Genomic DNA, 20,038 nt, shown 5'->3' on the forward strand with positions numbered 1-20,038 from the left:
GTCGGACACGACTGAGCAACTGAAATGAACTGAACTGATACATATATATATGGAAATATTCCGTATACATGGAATACTGCTCAGCCATAAAAAGAACATAATAATGCCATTTGCAGTAACACAAATGGAACTAGATTTATCATACTAAGTGAAGTCAGAGAAAGATAAATACCATATATCACTTATATGTGGTATCTAAAAAATGATACAAATGAACCTATTTACAAAACAGAAATAGACTCATAGACATAGAAATTAATTTTATAGTTACCAAAGAGGAAAGAGGAGGTGAGAATAAATTAGGAGTTTTGGAGTAACATATATACACTACTGTATGTACAATAAATAATCAACAAGGACTTAATGTATAGTACAGGGAACTATACTCAATATCTTGTAATAACCTATAATGGGAAGAATCTGAAAAAGAATATATATTAAATATATATATAGAGAGAATATTATACATATATATATCTGAATTAGTTTGCTTATAACTAACACAATATAAATCAACTATACTTCAATTTTTTAAAAAACAATGCAAACAAACATGAGTTGCTAAAAAAAAATCATGATCTCATAAGAGCACAATGATTTGATTTTCCTATAGAAATATATGAAGAAAAGTAAAGATCAAATCCTAACATGGTAATGAAGTGATACTGTAACTGTCAAGGCATTAAAATGTTTGATAGTAAAAATGTCATCTGACGGCCTGGTACTTGAAAATAAATCATGAACATGTTCCCTCATATACACCTTGACTTCCTTCCTGCTGTAAAAGTGGCAGCCCTCCCCCTCTCGCCGACTAAGAAATGGCCCTCGACTTTCTGAGGAGTGCACCTCAGGGACAGTGACGGAGACAATGGTGGCAGCAGAAAAGCAAGACTGCGCTGCAAGGGGCTCCGGCTGACTTTCTTCCATTGCTTGGAGGATAAAATGTGTCTTCTAGGGGGAGAGTTGTGACAGATGTTGACTCTCTCACAGATAAAATTCAGCCATTCAAATGGTAAATTTACACACTTAAGAATGCAACATTCACATGCATTAATATATGATATTTGTTTTTCTCTTTCTAACTTACTTCCCTTTGTATAACAGACTCTAGGTCCATGTCTCTACAAATGACCCAATTTAATTCCTTGTTATGTCTGAGTAATATTTCATTATATAGATGATGTACCACATCTTCTTTATCCATTCATCTGTCTGTGGACATTTAGCTTGCTTCCATGTCCTGGCTATTGTAAACAGTGCTACAATGAACATTGGGGTGTATGTGGAATCTAGAAAAAGGGTACGGATGAGCCCACATGCAGGGCAGTAATGGAGACCCAGACGCACAGGATGGAGCTGTGGGCATGGTGGCAGGGTGGGGTGGATTGGGAGATTGGAACTGGCACATATACACTACCATGTGTCAAACAGCTAGTGGGGAGCTGCTATGCAGCACGGGGAGCTGCTATGCAGCCCAGGGAGCTCAACTCAGTGCTCCGTGATGACCCACAGGGGTGCGATGAGACGCATGAGACGCGGTAGGGGAGAGAGGTCCCAGAGGGAGGCGATCTCTGTGTACATACAACTGATGCACTTTCTTGTGCAGTAGAAACTAACAACATTGTAAAGAAAGCATACTCCAGTTTAAAAAAGAGAATGCAACACTGTGTCAGGGTACGTACTAATCCAAGGGGAGACTATGTATGACTGCTTATAACCTAGCGACCCGGAGAAGTAATATGTAGGAACCTGAACCAAAATGTTTCTGAAAATTGTATAATATTACAACTGTCCCCTTCATGTTACAGAAAAGGAAACTACAAGGAACTATTTATTTGGAGAATAGGAAAATATTTTTGAATTTGTTTTACTATGTATTTTTTAAGTTATAACTCCATAGTTTATGATTGTAGACCTTTTCAAAAGTGAAGACTTGTTTGAATATTTTAGTGTCATCTAAAATGGCAACTATATAATGGTTTCTCTCCATTCATGACCTAGGCCTGGGATATAAATGGGGAGCAAAATTTCCTGGTTGGAGATTCAATTGTGTGTAATTGGTTTGTGATTGCAGTGGGAGAAACTGCAGATGACCACAAGCGAAAGGAGGAAAATCTTCTGCTCTGTCACCTTCCATGTCATCGCCATCACCTGCGTGGTCTGGTCCCTGTACGTGCTGATAGACCGGACGGCAGAGGAGATCAAGCAGGGAAATGATAATGGTAAGAGTCTGTCTCCTTTCTCCTTCTGGCTTGAATCCTGTGACATCACCCAGGGATGTGCAGTGGAGCTGTTTCCCAGAGCACATGTGCACAGCCGCTCCCTGTACCGGCTGCTGAGTCTCCTCCAGCTCCCTAACTGATGAACACTCTGACCATAAAGCACTGACCAAAGTAAGATTTATCAAGTCCACCTTGGCGGGGGAGAAATCCACAGATGCCACACACTGCTTTAAGCTATTCAGGAGCTGATAAAGATCAGATTCTGCCCCATGTGAAAAGACAAACAACTGTAAAAATAGAATGTTTTTCCTTTGATTTAATTCACTCTATTCATGGCTTCTTGTAACACATGAATAAGAGGGGAGTTAGTAGAGGCTGTGTTACAGCCCATTAATTAGCACACTATAATCTTATAGAGTGGTTTAACACTACACTTTGAAATTTTTACCACACTAAGTTTGATAGTGAATGATGATATCAAGTCTGAGGAAACATGTTTTAAAATTATTGCAGCATAGTCTAACATTTTAAATGGTTAGGTCATTCAAAACAGGAGCAAAAATAACTGGCTTATCTTCACCTGTGAAGAGACCCAGTTCTGTTTCTCAACAGGCTCTGGCTGGCTTTAGCCGGTAGCCTAAATCAAAGCTGGTAAAACAGTGAGGGATGGTCCCCAGCCTCCTCCAGCAGGAGATATGTATATCATATGTAAAACCAGGGGTGAATTTGGAAGGAGAAGGTGTTCAGATGATAGCACTGTAAGTTTGTGCCTCCTTCAAAAGAAGAAGTGAAAGAGAAAAAGATGAGAGGCAGTAAGAAGGAAGGAGGAAAAGAACCTTTAAAAGGAGAGGTTTCCTTCTTCTGTGTTTCTCTGTCTGGGCCAAAGGGGAGAAGGAGTCCCCTTCCTGGTGCTGCTTCTTATCAGAACAGGGCTGAGATCTAAAGGACCAGGACCCCAGAGCCCCCAGGAGGTGGGGTGTGTAGCTAGAGTGTGTGTGCTGCAGGGAACTGGCAGGGCAGGGGGAGGGCAGGGACACGCTGGGTCAGAGGACAAGTTGTGGGGGGAGTATTTTGTACATCAGTGTTAACTCATGTGTATACAATTTATATTCAACTACGTCGTTTAGAGCGGTATTGTTTCAGAGATGACCGACTTTAAAATATCTATCACATCTCTACTAAGTTAGAGTAGACATTTTTGTGTGTGTGCTAAGTCACTTCAGTTGTAACCAAGTCTTTGTGACCCCAGGGACTATAACCCACCAGGCTCCTCTGCTCATGGGACTCTCCAGGCAAGAATACTGGAGTGGGTTTCCATTTCCTTTTCCAGGAGACCTTCCTAAACCAGACATGGAGCCCTTGTCTTTTATGCTTCCTGCATTGGAAGGCAGCTTCTTTACCACTAGTGCCACCTGGGAAGCTTCAGACATTTCTTTTAACTTTTAACTCTATATTGGGGATATATAGATGATTAACAATGTTGTAATAGTTTCAGGTGGACAGAAAAGGTACTCAGCCATACATATACATGTATCTATTCTCCCCCAAACTCCCCTCCCATGCAGGGTGCCACAAAACACTGAACAGAGTTCCCTGTGATATACAGTGAGTCCTTGTTGGTTATCCATTTTAAATGTAGCAGTTGTGTACGTGACTTTCCCAACCCCCCTAACTATCCTTTCTCCCCGTCGCTCCCCTCAGAGAAAATTTGTTTAAGCCCATGTCCTCCGTGGTTGCCGGCACTGGCCGTGCTGCAGACCTTGCAGTTGTGTGTGTGTGTGTGCATGTGAGAAAAGAGGCGCGCTCTGTCCCTGCACCACCTCGCCGCCCCTACGGCCTCAGGGACGGAGGGCTTCCTCGAGGGCCAGAGCAGACCTGCAGCTGGACCGAAGCTGGCCTGAAGTCTGACTCAGGGTCCCAGTGATCACCCTGCTCGGGTCCGCTGTCTCAGCCTGCGGGGCTCCCCCTGGGGTCCCCCAGCCACAAGGAAGGGGAAGGAGATGAACAGGAGGATGACCCTCATGTCATCCACATGCAGACTGCTCAGAAGTTCTCTCTTAACTCATTTACTCAATCCCATTTCTGACACATGTGAGCGGATAGTGTTTGTTTATTTCCCGTTGGATGTGACCGTCGGCTTCAGCCCTGAAACCCGTGGCCCAAGTCTCCTGTTTTTGTCCCTCTCGAGTCCTCCTGGGTGTCCTTTTGTCCCCAGATATTGTTTCTATGTCGGTAACGCCCTTCCCCTGATCTCCAACCAGACATCTGCCTGCCTCCCGACCTCTCCATTTAAAGATCTCCCAGGCACCCAGACTAGTGTGTCCAAACTCCTAACTTTTCCACCACTTCCCACTCTGACCACTATGGCAATAACACTGCTAACCCCCAGTAACAAAATGCAACCCGGCTTTCATTGCCGTCTCCTCCCCTTCACTTCCAGCTTACAGCAATCACCAAGTCCTATTTATTTAGTTTGCCCCTCAGGCCTCTGAAATCTGTTTCTCTCCCTCCCCACTGCTACACCCGTGTAGTAGCATCTCTTTTACTCCAAAACTGCAACTGCTCCTTGCGACACTTTCTCTAGTTTGCCCACCTTCAACACATGTCCAGAAACATAATCACAGCAAGTTCAAACATAAATCTGACCACATTCTGTCCCTGCTTATTCATGACTCTCAAAACACATCCTGGACTCTGGCGAGGAGCTATGCTGACCCATGGCCTGGCCGAAGCCAGCTGTGCTGAACGCTGGTTCCCCCCCAGACCTGCCCCCAGACCTGCTCTGCTCCTCTGTCTCGGGGACACAGTCCCTCCCAGCTTTTTGTGTCCACTCTGCACACCAACGCTCATGCTCATGGGTCATCACATACTTCCTTGTCCCTTAAGTTGACTTTAAATTTCACTCCCTCCCAGAAACCCAGATCAGCTCCCTGAGATAGAATAATTTCTACTACCTCAGCAGCTCTCAAAATGAACATCACCTGAGTGCTTGTTGGAAAGGCAGCCTCCTGCCTCTCCCCAGCCTGGGCCTGTGACTCAGAGATTCTGAGGGTGGAGCCCAGCAAGGCATGTGCCGCTGACACTCTGAGCATGGGGAACACGTGCTTCTGCACATCCTCTGCCACCCCAGCCTGGCTGCCCATCGAAACACCAGTGCAGCGTCTGCACCACCACAAAGCGTCGAGCTCAATTCCCAGAGGTTTACACTTAATTAGCCCTTACATGATCCTCTTGAGCAGTCAGGCTGCGAAGCTCTGCCCCCAGGAGACGTCCCACACCCTGTTGTGATTGCTCATTTAATAGTCTGAGTTTTGACTGGGTCAGCATGTCTGTCTTGCTCACCAGCACATCCCAGGTGCTGAGCACTGTATCTGGAGCCCAACAAGGGACCCAGTCAATGTAGGAGGGTGAATTCTTTGTATACAAGCTTTTCTACTTTTTTCTTTTCTTTAGACTTTTTCTGCAAAATATTTTTCCCTTTCTCAGTTCTGGGTAGATGCAGGATTTCATACCACAGTCTCCAGTGGACTATCACCCAGGGTTATCAGCCATATTTCCCAACAGAAAATGATGCATGGTAATCAAAGATCAGCTTTCCAACACCTGTATCTATCTATCAATATTTACACACACGGTATATAAGGTCAGTTTTCTACCATATACTTGTAAACATTATTTTCAGTTTCTTAAAAACAAGTGAAAATGAGATAGCTTTTATCTTTGGGTTCAGACTTTTTGAATTAGGAAGCAAGATCTTTATCATAAACCAGACTCCGTAGTTATTCCTACAGAGTCACTGGCTAGAGGGACAGTAATTTCAAGTGGGACCGAGGTGACTTTTGTAAAAGGTTTTTTTTTTTTTTTTGGTAAAAGGCTCTCTGTATTTGTGTTCAAACTGTATGTAAAACCTGACTTCCCAAAGTACACATTATCAGGTGGTGTAGACATCTTTGTGAGTTGTTATTAATCTTCCTTTGGCATTGGAACTGTGAGAACTGATCCTGAACTGGCTTTTAAAGTTTTGGGGAAAAAAAACTGCATAATTTAAAAGTAAAAATATTTAAAATCCATCTTGCAAACCTTCAAAAACCTTTGAAGAAGAACAAATTGCCCTTCTTTAACCAGAATGGAAGTTGAATATAAAACAGCAACATCTTCTGAGCTGTAATAACAAGACTGTCAGGAAAAAGTCCTTTGTATATTGAGTGACTGTCCTTTTAGCTTAAGTATGCATCATGCTCCAGATTCCTCTCTATTTCCTGTGATGAAAAAGGCAAAAACAAAAACACATGGTACTTGAAACTTTAACATCCTAAATTATCCATGTTGTCAACTCTAATTTGGGGGAACAGTTACTCCCCCTGCTTTATCTTTACGTATTCTAGAAGAATGCTTCAGGGTACTATCTGTGTGCTGAAAACAAATCACAAAAATAAGGCCAAGAAAATGAAGCAATTCATGTTATCTATGAAAGAGACTGTAGGTGCAGAGTTAAGGCTGCTCCAGGACCATTTAAATGCATAGAAATGAGGGAGTTGTGTAGCAAATTGATTTTGTTTACATCTGACTCCCTCACAAGCCTCCATGAACATCGAGGGTTGGACTGCACCTCCCTCCCTGCTGGCTGTTAACATCTGCTTTGAGCATCTTAAAAATCACTTCCCTGACATCCATATAATATTTTCCTTTTCAGCACTGTTGTTTAAACATTCCTTTTTAACATAACTATACATGCTGTTTTGTTAATGACCTCAACAGTGGTAAACGCCTACTTTGGCTAATGATTGGAAGGCCCCCCACAGTCTAGTTCTGGCTTGGTCATGCACTAGTTATCGTGAATAAAAGAATCACTTTAAAGCTTACTTTTTCTCATTTGTTGACTAAGTTGGACTGAATATCCTCCAATGTTTCTTTCTAGGATTTGTTTCTCAAAAACATAACGAGCTTGACCTTGCATCAGATAAATTGAAACAAAGTGTTTATACAAATACTGCACATGTATCATCCATGTTTACTCACAGTTAATATTACCATTAAAACTAGTTAAGGAGAAGACTGTAAATATGTGAAATGGGCTATTTCCCTGTGCAAAATCCCTTCATTCTTGAAGGAAACACCCTTTGTGAAGCCATTAACCATAATAAAGGAAATCTTAGTAAGGTCTGATTTATAAAGAAATTGAATGAGTATGAGTCATTTGGAATCTGGCTGTTAGCCAGGAAAAGGGGGTCTTCTGAGAGTGAAAATAAGGAAATAGTGACTGTAAAGGAGATGAAAGAGACAGTCAGTGGCAGTGATCCTGTGGGTGGAAAAACTCTAGTCTTAGGTTCCTGAGGGTAAATCTCCTTCAACCCAACCTGTCTTCTGATCCTGCCTCAATGGAAGATGCAGTAAGGAAGATCTGGGCAATTTTTTTATGCAAAAAAAAAAAAAAAGAAAAGAAAATTTTACAGATTTTACTCTTCCATCATGTTTACTCCTTTGTTCAAGCTCTGTAAATACAGTTACTTTTACCTGGACCTCCTAGTTTCCCTCTCTGGCTTGCTAGAAAAATCTCACCTTAGATACAGAGCATATGATGAGCTGAAGGGTCAATGTACTCTTTGTCTGAAGGGCTTTTACTTGCTCTTCAAATACCAGTTTCTTTACAAAACTGTGTACTGATTTCTATGGTTCTGGTAGCACTGCACTTTCAGGCAGATGGAATGCAGCATTTTGGTTCATCTAAGTCTAATTTGTGAAGTCTTCAATGCCATACCACAGGACAAATCTAAAGCCTTTCCTGGAAAACCTACTGGCACGTCTATTGTTTTGGGATGGCGTGGATGTTGTTGCAGCCTTCAAGTATCATATCACACACATGCAATTATCAAAATGGTGGAAGAAGTTATTATGACAAGTGTGTATTGTATGACTTGAGAATTTATTGGCCATTCTTGTAGGACTGACATGATGGTATGGAAAGTGAATGAACTGATTGAAGGTATCTGAAGGGCAAGATTCCCATTTACTTAGAAAATGATGGTTCACAGAATATCTGCTCCTCTAATTCTTGCTCAAGAATTTCCAGGCATCAGCTCCTATCACTACTTAAGAGGTCAAGATGGGCAGAGAGTTGATTTCTAAGTCTCCAGAAAATCCTGAAGAAAGATCTCAAGCACAAAGGCAGAAGTAGAGATAAATCATAAATCCTTGAACTTCAGAGTAAAGAAGAGATGGTTGCATTGTCTGAAGCTGGATTTTCCAAATTCTTCTTCTGAACTGGCAACTAGGGTCAACTTTATGCTCTTGACAATTTTGAGTACATGCTCCAGCTTCAAAGTATTCTTTGGGTTACACAAGGAGTCCACTCTGAGCTTCCCTTCATCTCCACCCTTCCTTACTGTATAATTTCCTCTTCATGGAAAACAACATAGAACTGACTAGTCCAACACAACTGAATGGGAAGACAGTGTGCTGCCTCTCAATAAAAAGAAGCAAATGCATCTCACCAATGAAAACAACATCAAAAAATCCACTTAGCCCCATTTTGGCATCTTCTCTTAAGATATCCTTATCATGAGTTTTCCAAGGTAAAATCCTACAATTGCTCAATAATATCAATAATTTCTAAAGGAAACAAAAATCCTGCCCACTTAGTCAAAGGCAAAGAGAAAAATCAGCTGTCTCTGAAAGAAGACGGCAATCTGGACAATGGGTTTGCATTCAAATGGCTTTGGCTCTGGGGTGGGGAAACAGCAATCATGGGAGCTTTGACTCCCCAGGAAAGTAAAAAGGAAGAATGACCTGAGCAGAGGAAATGGTTTTAGAGATACCTTGTAAAAGAAAAGTACCAGGGTCAGGGTCTCCAAAGTCTGGCAGCTGGTCACTCTTGACCTCGACTCTCAGGCACGTCATGGACTCTGGCCACTGGGTCTGGGAGGAGAGGTGGGGCAAGAATGGAGTCTTTTTCAGCCTGTCCATCACTGGCGCAGCTTCACTTGCAAGGGAAGAAAGGCTGTCACTTCTGGGGAAAGATTGAGGCACAGCTGTCAAAGTCTGAACTTTGATCATTAAAATGTTCATTCATCCTTGAAATGCCTACTAAGCAAGGCAGTGTGAAAAACATGGACCAAGAAGACGCAGATCTTGCACATGTCAAGATGATGGCATCGCAGAGAATAACTCACGTCAGAGTGACTCAGGCCACACGTGTAAGAAATAACATGAAAGAGTGAGCACATCTATTTCTGGGTGGAAATGATTTCCCATTCAGGTTTGTGGGACAGGTAGACACACAGAAATGGAGAAACAAAATCCTGAGAAAAGAATTATCATGGTCAGAGGCTCAGAGGGGAAAATATCCAAGCAGTTTTAACTTTCAGTGTGAACAGAAATCAGAGGGAAAGTGAGATGTCATGCACGGGGATTTCCCTAAAAATAAGACAAAGCACACTTCATCTCCAGCTTGCCTGTGGTTAAAATTTTTCTAAACAAGGAGACTACTGCTTAATGGAACAGCTGAGAGCAAAAATCCTTCTAAACTTAAAGAACTCCAAGATGTTTAATTTGTATACTGAATCTTCCCTGCAATTTTCCAAATAAAGCAGCTTAAGTGATCATCTTCTATAACAGAGCTTCCCAACCTCAGCAGCACTGGCATTTTGGACTAGGTATACTTGCTGTGCTACTACACATTGCAGGCTGTTGACAGAGCAGCATTACAGACCTCGACTAAGTCAGTAGCACCTGCTCAAGTGTTACCAGGTCGAACAATCATCTCCAGACACTGCCCGGTGGCCCAGGGAACACAATTACACCCTCCCCTGCCCAGCTGGGAGCTGCTGGTGCCCAGACTCTGTTCTCCTGGCACAGACATGAGTGAAGAATAAGGCAAACCCGTCAGCGTGAGGCAAACAAGGCACAGTGTCTCTTTTGAAAGTATATGTCATTAGTATATGCAGGATGCTTCCTATAACTACTCACTGTTATAGGTAAATGAAGTCTGATCCCCTATACTGTGGTTTCCAACCACCCTTCTATTTGACAGCCTCTCACATGATTGAAGACAGATATATCCTCCACACCATTCTAATGTTGGCAAGATGTGGTCTCCTGACCATCATTTATTACACACTTATAATCATGCATGGCCTAAATACTGTTACAGCAAACTCTTTGTGAAAGAAAGTCCATTTCTAGTTATGATGATGGAAATTAAGAGAAAACATTGGTGCCTAAGAAAGAGATGGTTCTCGGTTACAAAATATAAGATGGATAAAACAAATGACTGAAACCCTAAATATTATGCATGTCTGTACCCAGGAATTTTTTCTTTCTGGTGAGATGTAGCAGCTTCTGTGTCTCTCTTTTTTTTTTTTTTTTTTATTTTAAAGGTAATGCAGATGGGGGCAGAGACCTGTAGGTACAGTCCCACACACATAGCTTACCTTAAGAGGATTAAGTCTGATTCTTTCACTCAGTATGTACACTATCCTTCCTTAAAGATTTCACTGTAAACAAAAAATGCTGAAGTCAAGTATCAAAATCTAGTGTAGTATCTGATGATCACAGTAGGTTCTTGATGGTAAGAGGAATGAGAGACATTACAGTGGTAGGTGAGAGAAGTCATGTGCAATTTTAGCAATACCTTGAGAATACTTAAAGCAATTAAGTAATTTTTGTTATTATTACTAGTTGTTAACAATATATTTCTGATTTATGTTAACAAGTGGGCCTTTTCCTTCAAGGGCTTCCCGGTGGCTCAGTGGTAAAGAATCCACCTGCAATGTAGGATACATGGGTTCGATCCCTGGGTTAGGAAGATCCCCTGGAGAAGGAAATGGCCAACTCTAGTATTGTCTGGGAAATCCTATGGATAGAAGAGCATGGTGGACTATAGTCCATGGGGTCACAAAAAGAGTTGGACACAACTTAGCAACCAAACAACAGCATGGTCCTTTGAAGGAACCATAGGGGGTAAAAATAACCAAATCTATCAATAATGACTCGGTGATAACATTTTCTTTTATTTGAAAGGTGTCCTCGAATGGCCATTTTGGACAAAGCTGGTTGTGGTGGCCATCGGCTTCACAGGAGGTCTGGTCTTCATGTATGTACAGTGCAAGGTCTACGTGCAGCTGTGGCGCAGGCTGAAGGCCTACAACCGCGTGATCTTCGTGCAGAACTGCCCAGACACCGCCAAGAGGGCGGAGAAGAACCGCTCTTGCACCGTGAGCATGGACACCAAGGACGCTGGGGTGGTGCCCGTGCTGCAGACAGGGACCACTGCACGGCCACCAGCGGAGGCTGGCCCCACTGAGCTCATACCCGTGTGACGGGGCCAGTGGAGGCCTGTCACCGAGTCCAGCCTGTCACTACAGATGACAGAAGCGATCCTGAGTAGTCACCCTCTATCTTCTCTCCGCTTTCTGACTCATTTGTTCTTACTTTGCTCAAAAGGAAAGAAGAAAACACCAAATGACCAGGATCCCATGAAACAGTCTCAAGTGTAAAGAGGAAATGTGGAAGTTAGCTGGAAAATGATTTCTAAGACAATTAACCACTGGTGCAAGGGATGCTTTTAGGCAATGAGGAAAGCCTGAGTAGACAGACCTATGAGTCTTCACAGTAGCAGGGAAAGTTCAGGAATAAGGACTTGAGTTGAACGTGCATTTCTTCTAGGGCCTCATGATGCTAACTCTCTCATCTGGAAATGACAAACGTATCTGGGTTTAAGCTTGAAATTGTCTGCATTATCCCTAAGGCACATCAGACACAAACTTGGAAGATGCATATTTTGATATTCATACTTTGACAGCTAACAGGTTTTTATGGCTGTAGTGGAGTACAGTTTGTTTTGACAGGTATATGTTTTTAAAATAGATGCAAGACACATTTGAAGATATTAATATTTGAAATTATGTTTAAATCATGAAAAATAGATTTTCAAAATATTTTGGGATTTAATTAGCTCTGTTAAATACCCAGAAACCTTGTATACTCCACTTGGACCCTCTGAAACAGCACTGTCCAACAGAAATGTAATGTGAGCCACAAAGGCTGGCTATATACGCAAATTTAAAATTTTCTAGTAGCACCATTAGAAAAAGTAAAAATACATAGGTGAATTTCGATAATGTTTTATTTAGCATTATATACCCAAGTTATCACTTCAATGCCATCATTATAAAAACTTATTGAGTTATTTTACATCTCCTTTTATGAACCAAGTCTTCCAAATCCAGTATGCATTTCATCCTTACAGAGAATCTCAATTCAAATCTACTGTATGGGACAGAGCAGCCCTAAAATTAGAGACAAAGCCTGTTTTAAAAGTTGAATCTTTCAAAACAGCACTTCATTCTTTTATTCAAAGTATCACAAATGTTACTTTACAAAGCATTAATCAAACAGTATCTTAATAAGTTAAAGTTACTATTTTTTAAAGGGCAAAAAAACTATAAAGCAATCTACCCAAGACAAAGTTTTGAAATTAACTTATTTGCTACTATGAAGCACTTATAATAGGGAAAATAAAAAATTTTTAAGTCGAATGTACTTTTTAAAATCCACATAAGGTGTCAACTTGACAGGTGAGTAGTTATGACCAAGCATTTAGCCTGTATTTTAAAGTGCTGACAGTATTTCCCTTGCTCAACTGGGAAGCAAAAACATTCAACATTCTGTGATAAGTAATAAATTGAGTTGTTTAGGTTTGACAGATGAGTTGATTATTGTATTCTTTGCATATTCATGTAAACCTGAAGCATGAATACTGCAGTGAGCTAGATTAATGAATATTAATGATTATAAATATAGTGGCCTGTCAGAGAGAGATCTCTTACGTGAAACAAGGTAATTTATTTTTGCTAGCTGTTGTTATTATTGTGAAAAGGCAACCATGATGGCCATAGAACCAAAGCATGGGTTTCGCATTGCACAAATCTGGGTATCACATTGATGTACTTTGTAACTGTCAGTGTGCTTGTTCCTCATAGGTTACCATAGGAAAAAGGAAAGAGAAATAACTTTTTACTGATGAGAAGGATGATATGATATTAGTAGTGGCTGACATTGAGTCCAAATAGTCCCAGTTCTTAGAAATACAGCAAAGGTCAACAGTGTCAACTTTGTGTGTGCACGTGGTGTGTGTGTGTTCCTGTATATACATGAGAAAAACGTCAAAGTGTTCAGTTGGGCAGCAAACAAGAGGTTTTTTAAAGCTCATTTTTCTTAAAACTTGTTGAATGAAGGCACAGGAAAAAAAAACAAAAAACTTGAGGCAACTAAACTGGACCAAAATTTCTGCACAAATAAAAACACAGTGGTGTAATTAAAAATATATGAACCCTAAACTGGACTTTGTATTAACTTTCTAATTTCCATCTTCAAGGTTTAAGACATATACATTCATGGATAATGAAGCTTTGGGTGACTTAACCATGGCACTTCACCCAAGGGACTAAACGTGATTCATTTCGTTTGATAACTTTCCTAAACAGTTTACTAATCTATATCTACTGAGGTTTAGCAACGGCAACAGCTTCACAAGTTCCTGAGGGAACAAAGTTGTCACCAGCAAAGAACGTTGATCTCTCTGTCCTCTGCTCTGTAAGGAAAAGGATTATTTACACCAAAAATGCCATTTAAATTCTGCCCAAACTAGAAAGATAGGTAAGTATATGGCTCATAGCACAGTGGAAGATGATTGGCTCACATGAGGCCTGGTTTATTTAGGGGCACACTGAACACTAGAATGAAAAATAAGCATTACTGTATTAATGGTAAAAGAGGACACGGTGTTTTAAAACCACACGTAAATTCTCAAAATTAACTTGAATAGGCTTTGACTTTCTTGAAATGAGAAAATATAGAGCTCTCTAACAGGTTAAAAGTCAGAATTATTCTGCTATTCTTTTTTAAACTCTGAACTCTCAAATTTAAATCCTTAAAGAGTTTTCCCATAATGGCTGTTGAAGGTTCAAACAACTGAAATAACTGTGTATTTAAAACCTAGTGTTGACTGTTTTCTTTTGTACTGTGTGGCGATGGTCTCTGACCTTTCAGTGACTGGGTGTGGCTTTGTGAAAATACTTCTGTGGACTGGATATACCCTTCAAAAAGAAAAACTGCTCTCTGGAATGCTCTTCAATTTTTTGAAGCATGTTTACCTGCTTATGTAAGAAATAAAATGGAATTGAAACAAAGGACTTAAATTGAAGAATAAACTGATAGTTCTACTAAAACCTTGGCTTTTTATAATGACTCTGTGGTATTACCATTGCCATTTACGCTGTTAATTTTTTAAAAGATCTGCCACTTTTATTGTATAAGCTCAAATATTAAGTTGTAAAGAAATGCAATCCATATTTTTTTTTTAAAGTGAAGCCCAAAAGGCAATTAAGCTTAAGTACAAACAAAACAAAGATGTTCCCATCAACTTGGGATATAAAACAATGGAGAAATTGAGGGAACACAGGTGTACACAGTAAAGGAGTCTTCTAAAGGCCACAGGATTAAATCTCATCCTGAGCTGCTGTTCATGGGACTACAGTCCCAGAGAGACAGCTGCATAGTAAATCTGTTTTCCAAAAGGTCCCTGAACCATCTATATATTTTGGCTGGAAAACTAGCCCATTAGAGCAATGGCATCACTAACAGATTCTAATTGTCATGGAGGTGAGGTGGGGAAGAGTGTTTCATTTGCTTGACACAGTTCAACTTTCCTTTTATGCCAATTAATATTTTGGAACAAAGTAGAGCTATTCAAACTTAACATTGCCATTATTGTAGTTGTCATATAATTGTGCAGGACTTACACTTTAATTAGACAGAAACCAATTTTCTTTCCTTTTATGTCAGCCCAAAGGTGCTATTTTACATATCAATACAGTTGAGAGGAAGTACTGTTATTTTGGGCTGCAGTGCTTCCTCCACATCTGAAGAAAGCCCATTAGAAACTGCATTAAAACAAATGAAAAACGTTAACTGTGTGCAATTTTGGGGATTGAGCATTTGTACATTTTTTGGTTTTTCCTAATTCTCTTGCATTAACGATTTACTGTTTTGTGAATTATGCGTGATATGACAAATTAAGGAAAACAAATAATTCCCTGTGAAAAAAAGACTTTGTATATTAAATAAGTGACCCAAACTTTTGTTGTGATTTATTTTTTGCGTAACTTACCTGAATTTGTTCATATCTGTAACATTCAAACAGCCCTGAGTTCTTGATTCTGCAATGGTCTGGGTTTTAAAGCAGGGTCTGAACATATTTTAAGGCCAACATAGGTTAACATATGGCATTTTAGAAAGGATTAAATAGGTGCGTTAATAAGAGAAAATCAGTGAAAGTAATCTACACAGACTTTCAAACTGTTTTAAAGAAAAAAAAAATTAAGAAAAATCAGAATGTAATCCAGAAAAAGATTATCTGATGAATAAGGCTTGGATATACAAGAGAATGTAACAGTATTTTTCTACCCAGAGGTAATAAAAACTAAAAGAGGGACTCTAATTCAAACCTAAGAGGGTTAGTAATCAGTGAAGAAATCATCCCCCCTGAAGCCCCAACTTTTAAGTCTGAATTCAGGGTCTCATTGGATGCGTTCATTCTTCTGTTGAAACTGAATATGTGCATTTGTCTTCTCAGCCTCCCAAATTACAACAAAGAAACCTAGATCATAAATCACTGTCACTGTGTGTTTAGCTAGTGACCTAAACCAGGAGCTGTGAGAGATACCAAGGGCAGCAAGGATGGGGTAGACTCCTTAACCCAGGGAAATGGCAGGGCAGGAAGCAGAGTCCTGGACAAGACATGGCAGCAAGATCCAGCCAAGGGGGTAATAAGTCTGTGCTAGAGTTTAAGACAGTTCGCCCCTTACAGAGGTACACAAGGAAAAGACAACAGAGGTGCCAGCTCCTCAGGGTCTTGCCCCAAAGGGAAGGCACAGGAAGGAAAGGGGCCCCTGATGCAGCCAGGACCACGGGGCAGCGAAGCCGTCCCACAGTTTCTCAGACCTGGGGTGGTGACTTACTCCCTGGAAAACAGGGGGGCAAACATGCAGTGCCCTGTGGGAGCTCCGCACAGTACCCCACGCCCTCCTGTTCTAGAAGACCACACAGCACTCTTCTGAGGCTCAGGAACGCCGTGAGCCAGCCTGGCCTCAGAGGACACACATGGTCATCAAGGGGCGAGCACCAAGCTGTCCCCATCTGGGACATGGCTTGGCCACCCTAGGGGAGGACAGGCAGACAGTGCGTCTGAAACGAGGCCAGCCTGGGGCATGTGGAGAGGACGGAGGCAATTAGAGCACCTCAGGCATCTCTGGCCACGGTGGTTGTTTAGTCTGGCCATGGTACAGAACGTGAGTTTCATTCTAAACATGCTGGGTGTCAGTGTACATTCATCAGTTATAACACGTGTACCATCTGGTGGTGGATGTTGGTAAGGGGGAGGCTATGCATGTGGGGCTAGGGAGTATATGGGAAATCTCTTACTTTTCTCTTGATTTTAATGTGAACCTAAAATTATTTTGGGGTCAAGAATAAAATCACCCTATCAAATAAACATGCCAAAGAGGACACCCATTCAATCTTCTGTCCTGAAGCATAAGGATTACAAGAGTAGCAAACACTGTTTAAGGTGAAAAGAGTCCCAGAGAGAGAACAATATCTGCAAGGCAAGGAGGCAGCCAGGTATTAGGAATAGCAGCTACAGATAGCAGTTAGTGGCTGAGATTAGAAATGTATCATAAGCCCAAGTCTGTGGAGTTCAGCTTGCTGATTTAGACCAGGGATTGGCCAACTCTAGCAAGCAGGCCAAACCTAGCCTATAGCCTATCTGGGTATGGCCATGATGGGTTTCACATTTTTATAGGGTGGTAAAACACACATACATATATAAGTATATGCAACAGACACTACATTTGGCCTGCAATATCTAAAATATTTACTATCTGCCATTTATTATCTGTCCACCCCAAGTTTACAAAGAAGAAGTGCCAACAAAGTGTTACTTTTCCTCAGTTCCATGTCCATGGACTAGAGAAGCTATCTCTCAAAGGTTTAATACTGAAAGAAAAGGGGACAGGACAAGCATCACTGAAGAAAGAGCATGTTCCATACACAATGGTTAAGGGGACCATTTAGGAGTATTACTCTAAAGACAAATGATCTCTTAGGTTACTCTGGTCTAGCCAGGAGTGACAAGACAATTATGGTCATAAATTCACTCAACAAGCACTTATCTGTTCTGGTTCCAAGTAGTTCTGCCTGTTATATTTTCTGCTTTGATAGCATAGGAAAACTAGAAATAAATATTGGAGGAGAATGTTCTGCCATTTTCACAAGTTATTCTTGTGAAATAAGACAGTATTTCTTTCTAAGCATCAACAGTAATGCTTTTTAAATACCAGACTGGATAAAGCAGTTTTTATTCTCTTTACTGTTATTTATGACTCAGTTTTTGTAGTCGTTTTGAAACAAAAAATGAACTCCCTTCCCCCAAGAAGTAAATTTTCCAATGACCAAAGAGATAAGAACTTACTGCTGCTGCTGCTGCGTCGCTTCAGTTGTGTCCGACTCTATGCAACCCCCACAGACGGCAGCACACCAGGCTCCCCCGTCCCTGGGATTCTTCAGGCAATAACTCTGGAGTGGGTTGCCATTTCCTTCTCCAATGCATGAAAGTGAAGAGTGAAAGTGAAGTCGCTCAGTCATGTCCAACTCTTAGTGACTCCATGGACTACAGCCCACCAGGCTCCTCCACCTGTGGGATTTTCCAGGCAAGAGTACTGGAGCGGGCTGCCATTGCCTTCTCCATAAAAACTTACTATATAACCATAAAACCATACTTCTGCATGGATTATTTAAAGCCAAAGCAAGTCAGCATTAGTTAAATCACCAAACATTAAATAATAAGAACCTTACGTAAAATTATAGAAATAGGTTTTATTTTTAACCTTCTGAAGTAAAAAAGCTGTTAACAAAACAGTTGATACCTGGTTACCTCATACAGAATTTTTTTCCCTTGAAAATGCACTTTCACTGCACTCTTCAGCAAACAGGCCAGAAGACACTTGCATTTAACAAGTTCTGTTAAGAACGTTCTACCACAGTCACGTTTTCCATGATGCTAGAAACACTGAGTTTCCCTGTCAATTTAACCTCTCTCTCAGAAGAAGAAATAAGACAACTGAAATAGCTAGTTCTCTAATCTTTAGTTCTGTTTCCACAAATAAAACCTAGTACTTTTCACAATGAGAAAGTAAAACATAATATACAAACAGAACTAGCCAACCTGAGATCATTTATCCCCTTTACCTAGATAACAGGTTAAGTAATAGGAGATCCACATAAGAATAAGTTGGTGGTTCTTCTTTAACCATTTACCTAACTCTGGGTCAAAGATAACAAATAACAGCAATGTACAATCCATAAGTGTATATAAATTCTATATCACATTTTCCCTATTTTATAAGGAAAGAAAACAGGTTTGATGTGTAAGAGGAAGAACAGTGAAAAACACTGCTAAAAGGCAGTTTTGCTGTCATCACTGCTTACTCAAGAAGTACCCACATTAACCTTCTAGAAAAATAGCTACTGCCTATGCCCCAAAATGTGATATTTAGTGATTCTAAGTAAACATGTTATAAAAAAAATCGTAACATTTTGGTTCTCATTCATATTGGTCTCCCAGACCTAGAAATTTAAATTAAATGGATTCTGCAGAGTACCTCTATCTATGCTAATAACTTAATGTAAATGAAAAGCAACATTCATTTTTAAGTAAAAATTGCCACACTGTTTTTGAAACTAAAAATATAAGAGTAAGATAAAACAGGAAATTCATGTGCTGAGACAATTATTTACCATAATTAAGTAAGTATAACTTGAAGTTCTCAAATTATTTATTTTCAACTCAAGCAAAGACACTTAAGCCACCGCAGTCATTTCCTCGTCTGTGTCACTGGACTCATCTTTCAGTTCCAATTCCCCCAAATCTCTGTCTACAGCTGTCACAGCTTTCTTCTTACACTTCTTGGGCACCGCATCACTAGCACAGACTTTTCTCATTTTAATGTTTGGCAGCTTCTTCAGATCTAAGTCCCATTCCCTAGACAAAAGAGAGAATGCAGAGAGTTGGTGAAGTGGGGAATGAAGTCAATATTCAAAACTATGCAGAAAAAAGTTTATAAATTTACAGCAGACTCCAATGTACTAGACGGAAACAATATAAATGCATCAGGAAAAAATAATGTCCCCAAAACTGAGGTTTGCATTTTCCATACTTACTGCAGTTTCTCGTTAATCTATATTATGTTATAGTTGCTCATTCACGTCTGACACTTTGCGACCCCATGGACTGTAGCCCGCCAAGTTCCTCTGTGCATGGATTTCCTAGGCAAGAATACTGGAGTGGGTAGCCATTTCCTTCTCCAGGTGATCTTCCTGACTCAGGGGTCGAACCCAGGTCTCCAGCACTACAAGCAGATTCTTTACCATCTGAGCCACCAGGGAAGCCCCATTAATCTATAATAGCAGTTAACTGCCCAGGGAATTTCACATATTCAAGACTTTCAAAACAATGCAGGAAAACATTAGGTAGAAGTTACAAGGAGGCTGTTCATTTCTTTTATGATCCCTATCCTGAACACTTCCCTCTATCAGGACATAACAGTATCAAGAAATCTCAAAAGCAGGAACTACTCCACACTAGAAAATCTCCAAAATGCAGAGTCAGAAAAGGTTTTTCTCTTCACACACAATGGTAAGTCACAATTAAGTTTCAGCAACCAAACAATTCTTATAACAGAAAACTTCCAGTTTCTCAA

At 40.6% G+C, this 20,038-nt stretch overlaps 2 protein-coding genes across 4 annotated transcripts in view; one reads left to right on the top strand and one right to left on the bottom strand.

The window, feature by feature from the left end:
- The window catches only part of MARCHF1 (membrane associated ring-CH-type finger 1), a 131,740-nt gene extending 116,081 nt beyond the window's left edge, over positions 1 to 15,659 (top strand). Inside the window, exons 3-4 of the mRNA XM_040237354.1 lie at positions 2,075 to 2,222; positions 11,241 to 15,659. Coding sequence (XP_040093288.1) covers positions 2,075 to 2,222; positions 11,241 to 11,539 — 447 coding nt within the window. The 3' untranslated portion in view covers positions 11,540 to 15,659. The remainder of the gene's footprint in view (positions 1 to 2,074; positions 2,223 to 11,240) is intronic.
- A 2,476-nt stretch (positions 15,660 to 18,135) lies between these two features.
- TMA16 (translation machinery associated 16 homolog) overlaps positions 18,136 to 20,038 on the bottom strand; it is a 31,085-nt gene continuing 29,182 nt past the window's right edge. For all 3 annotated transcript variants that reach the window (XM_040237356.1, XM_040237357.1, XM_040237355.1), the window contains exon 7: positions 18,136 to 19,320. In XM_040237356.1, the coding sequence (XP_040093290.1) occupies positions 19,140 to 19,320 (181 nt within the window). In that variant the 3' untranslated portion in view covers positions 18,136 to 19,139. The remainder of the gene's footprint in view (positions 19,321 to 20,038) is intronic.

The sequence above is a fragment of the Oryx dammah genome, unplaced genomic scaffold (assembly GCF_014754425.2).
Source record: "Oryx dammah isolate SB20612 unplaced genomic scaffold, SCBI_Odam_1.1 HiC_scaffold_3, whole genome shotgun sequence".
Taxonomy (NCBI): Eukaryota; Metazoa; Chordata; class Mammalia; order Artiodactyla; family Bovidae; genus Oryx; species Oryx dammah.